Source organism: Urocitellus parryii, chromosome 16, assembly GCF_045843805.1.
Source record: "Urocitellus parryii isolate mUroPar1 chromosome 16, mUroPar1.hap1, whole genome shotgun sequence".
Taxonomy (NCBI): domain Eukaryota; kingdom Metazoa; phylum Chordata; class Mammalia; order Rodentia; family Sciuridae; genus Urocitellus; species Urocitellus parryii.
The window spans coordinates 18017070-18020341 of record NC_135546.1 but is presented as its reverse complement, the minus strand read 5'-3'; the positions used below and the strand labels follow the sequence as shown (position 1 = coordinate 18020341).

The 3272-nt window shown below is 53.3% G+C and overlaps 1 protein-coding gene across 1 annotated transcript in view; it reads right to left on the bottom strand.

Annotated features, from left to right (window-relative positions):
* Window positions 1-999, bottom strand: part of Aldh1l1 (aldehyde dehydrogenase 1 family member L1) — a 28715-nt gene extending 27716 nt beyond the window's left edge. The window contains 1 exon segment of the mRNA XM_077793473.1: window positions 873-999. Coding sequence (XP_077649599.1) covers window positions 873-999 — 127 coding nt within the window.
* Between the last annotated feature and the right edge of the window lie 2273 nt (window positions 1000-3272).

Here is a 3272-nt window from a genome sequence, read left to right as displayed (position 1 = left end):
CTCCTGTTCCTCCTCCTCCTCTTCCTCCCCTCCTCCTCCTGCTCCTCTTTTTCCTCCTCCTCTTTCCTTCTCCCCATTCTCCTCCTCCTCCTCCTCCTGTTCCTCCTGCTCCTCCTTCTCCTTCTGCTTCTCCTCCTCCTCTTGCTCCTCCTCCTCCTCCTCCTCCTGTTCCTCCTCTCTTCGTCCTCCTTCCCTCCTCCTCCTGTTCCTCCTCCTCCTCTTCCTCCCTCCTCCTCCTGCTCCTCCTTTTCCTCCTCTTCTCTCTTCTCCCCATTCCCTCCTCCTCCTCCTCCTCCTTCTCCTTCTCCATCTCCTTGCTCTTCTGTTCCTCTTCCTTCTTTTTGGTGTCAAGGGATGGAACCCAGGGTCATTTAACTACAGAGCCCTATCTCCAGCCCTTTTCAAATAAATATTTTTTATAGACAGGGTCTCGCTGAGTTGCTTAAGGTCTTGCTCAATTTCTGAGAGTGGCCTCCAAATCAGGATCCTCCTGCCTCAGCCTCCCCAGCCCCTGGGATGACAGGAGTGCACCACATCATCCGGCCCAGCCTGGCTTCTTTGGCTGTGCAAACCCTGCAGCTCCTTCCAGGGATCTCAGCCTCAGGAGTGTCCCTCTAGTTGCTGGACCCCAGCTGGGTGGCTCCCTCCCAGAGCAACAGAGCTGGCGTCAACGTGTGCACACACGCACTGTGTCTGCCCCTCAGAGGCCCAGGCCCAGCCTGCAGGCCCTCCGCCTGCCCAGGTGAGCAGGGTTCCAGGTGGACGGCAGACCACTGCCTCCCAGAACCCACCCAGGACCCCAGCGCCCCGCACCTGCGCATGCGCCCTGGCCACCGGGCTGCCCCGCCCCCTTCCTGGCCGGCCTCACTCACCCAGGGGGTCGGCCTTCCCGTCTTTGTCGGGGATGGTGAACACGCCCACAACCTCGTGGCCCTCCTTCCGCAGGTGGCTGTAAACCTCCTGGCCAAACAGGCTTTGTCCGATGACCGCGATCTTCATGGTGGCGGAGGTGGCCCAAGGCACCTGGGAAGGCATCGGGCAGCGGGTGAGCGGCCGGCCTGGGGGACAGCTCAGCGCACCTGGCTGCCTGCCTTGGGTGGCCTCTGGGGTCCCACGGACAGCAGGACGACCCGAGGAAACATGCACGTGGGACTCAGGGATGTGCGAGAGGTCACCTCCGAGGCCACAGCAGGTGAGTCAGAGGGGGACTGGAGCATTAGGGGGCTCCTTCTTGAAGTTCCCCCAAATGAGCAAGGAACGCTGGGCGTCGAGTCTCCTAAGACGTCTTTGAGCACATTTCTATAACTGACCGGTTCTGTGAGCTTGGTCAAGTCCCATCAAGCCTCAGTTTCCCCATTTGTTATTAAGAAAGATGCCAGCAGAGGGCGGTGACGCACGCCTGTCATCCCGGCAGCTCAGGAGGCTGGGGCAGGAGGATCAAAAGTTGGAGGCCAGCCTCAGCCACTTAGCAAGGCCCTGAGCAACTCAGCGAGACCCTGTCTCTAAATAAATAAAAAGGGCTGGAGACGGGCTCAGGGGTTAAGGACCCCTGGTTCAATCCCTGGGACCAAAAAAAAAAAAAAAGAAAAAGAAAGATGCTTCATTCTTCAAATGGCTTCCAGCCCCCCACTTCAGCCTCCACAGCAAAGGTGACTGGACTGAGCATGGGGGTGCGGGATGGGTTGAGTGTATGGGGTAAGGATAGGAGGATGAATCCCACATTATCACCCCGTGTGCATATGTAACTAGACGAACCCGTGTTATTCTACATCATGCACAACCAGAAGAACGAGGAATCGTCTTCCATTATGTATGACGTACCAAAGTGCATCCCACTGTCATGTGTAACTCACGGAAACAAATAAACAAAATTAAAAAAAAAAAGAATAAAGAAAGAAAAGGAAGACCATCAGAGAAGATGAATAGGATCTGGGGGCGGGGAGGAGGGAGAGCAAAGGAGATAGTTTGTAGAATTGAAATGGAGATAACGATGTCCTATGCACTTATCAATATGTCAGAATGAACTCCACTAGTGGGTATAACTACTAGCACAATTTAAAAAGAGAATGAGATCTAATCAGGACCCTAGGACGGTCCCTCCTCAACCAAGCCACATGCACCTCCCTGCCCCATCGACTGAGCTCCTGGGTCGCAGGAAGGATGCAGAGAAAGGGAAATGTCAGTGCGACCCTATTGAATAAATCTCTAGGAAAACACAGACAACGCAGGCAACTCAGTGAGATCCGGTGCTGGGGGTGTGTCGCTCAGTGACAGGGACACCCCTGGGATGATGAATCCAAATGTGTCAGCTATCGATGTCAACATTCATGGTCTGCGTGCGTGCGTGCACCAATTAGAACGGAGACGCTCTCAAGGCACGTACGTCGGGGGGAGGTATACCATGTTCATGGATAAGGGGTGTATACCATGTTCATGGATAAGGGAGACTCAACGTTGCTGGGGCGGGGGTCGGTTCTTTTCAACTTGGTCTAGAGGTTCAACACCATCTCAAGATACAGCGACTGTATCTTGTAGACAGCAATGAAATAATTCTAAGGTTTTATGTGGACACAGCTGCTAGGAGCCACAGCAAAAGTATTATGATACATGGTACCTTTGGTTTAGGTGACTGCCAGCTAGCCATTGAGATGATATGATTATGTTAAGCTTTACATTCATATGAAAATTGGACTCCTGCTGTTCACCTCTGCCTGTTACGGGACTCAGGTTACTCATGTCACTCATGTAATGGGAGAGTTCCCATTGGTTGGGGAAGGATAGTAGGAGGGAACTTCCGGGGGAGGTCCCGGCGCCCGGTTCCGGTGACACACGTGGGTCGACCGGCTTGCTAGCAGGGCACACGGGACGCTGGCGGCTTTTTTAAATAAAGCTTTGTTTCCCGCTTGAGCGGTTCGTGTTTCTGTGCCCAGCCGGGTTGCGGCACACAGCAAAGGAAGAAGAGAGAGTAAGAAAACCATGAATAAACAGGCAAAAAGAACTAAACAGACACTTCTCAAAAGAAGAATGCAAACGGTCAACAAATATATGACATCATGTTCAGCACCTCTAGCAACTGGAGAAATGCACATCGAAACTGCACTGAAATCCCACCTCGCTCCAGCCAGAGTGGTAGTCATCAAGAATACAAGGGACAAGAAATATTAGTGGGACGTGGGGAAAAAGGCACACTCGGACGTGGCTGGTGGGACTGCAAATTGGTGCAACCACTCTGGAAAGCAGGATGGAGATTCCTCAGAACACTGGGAATGGAA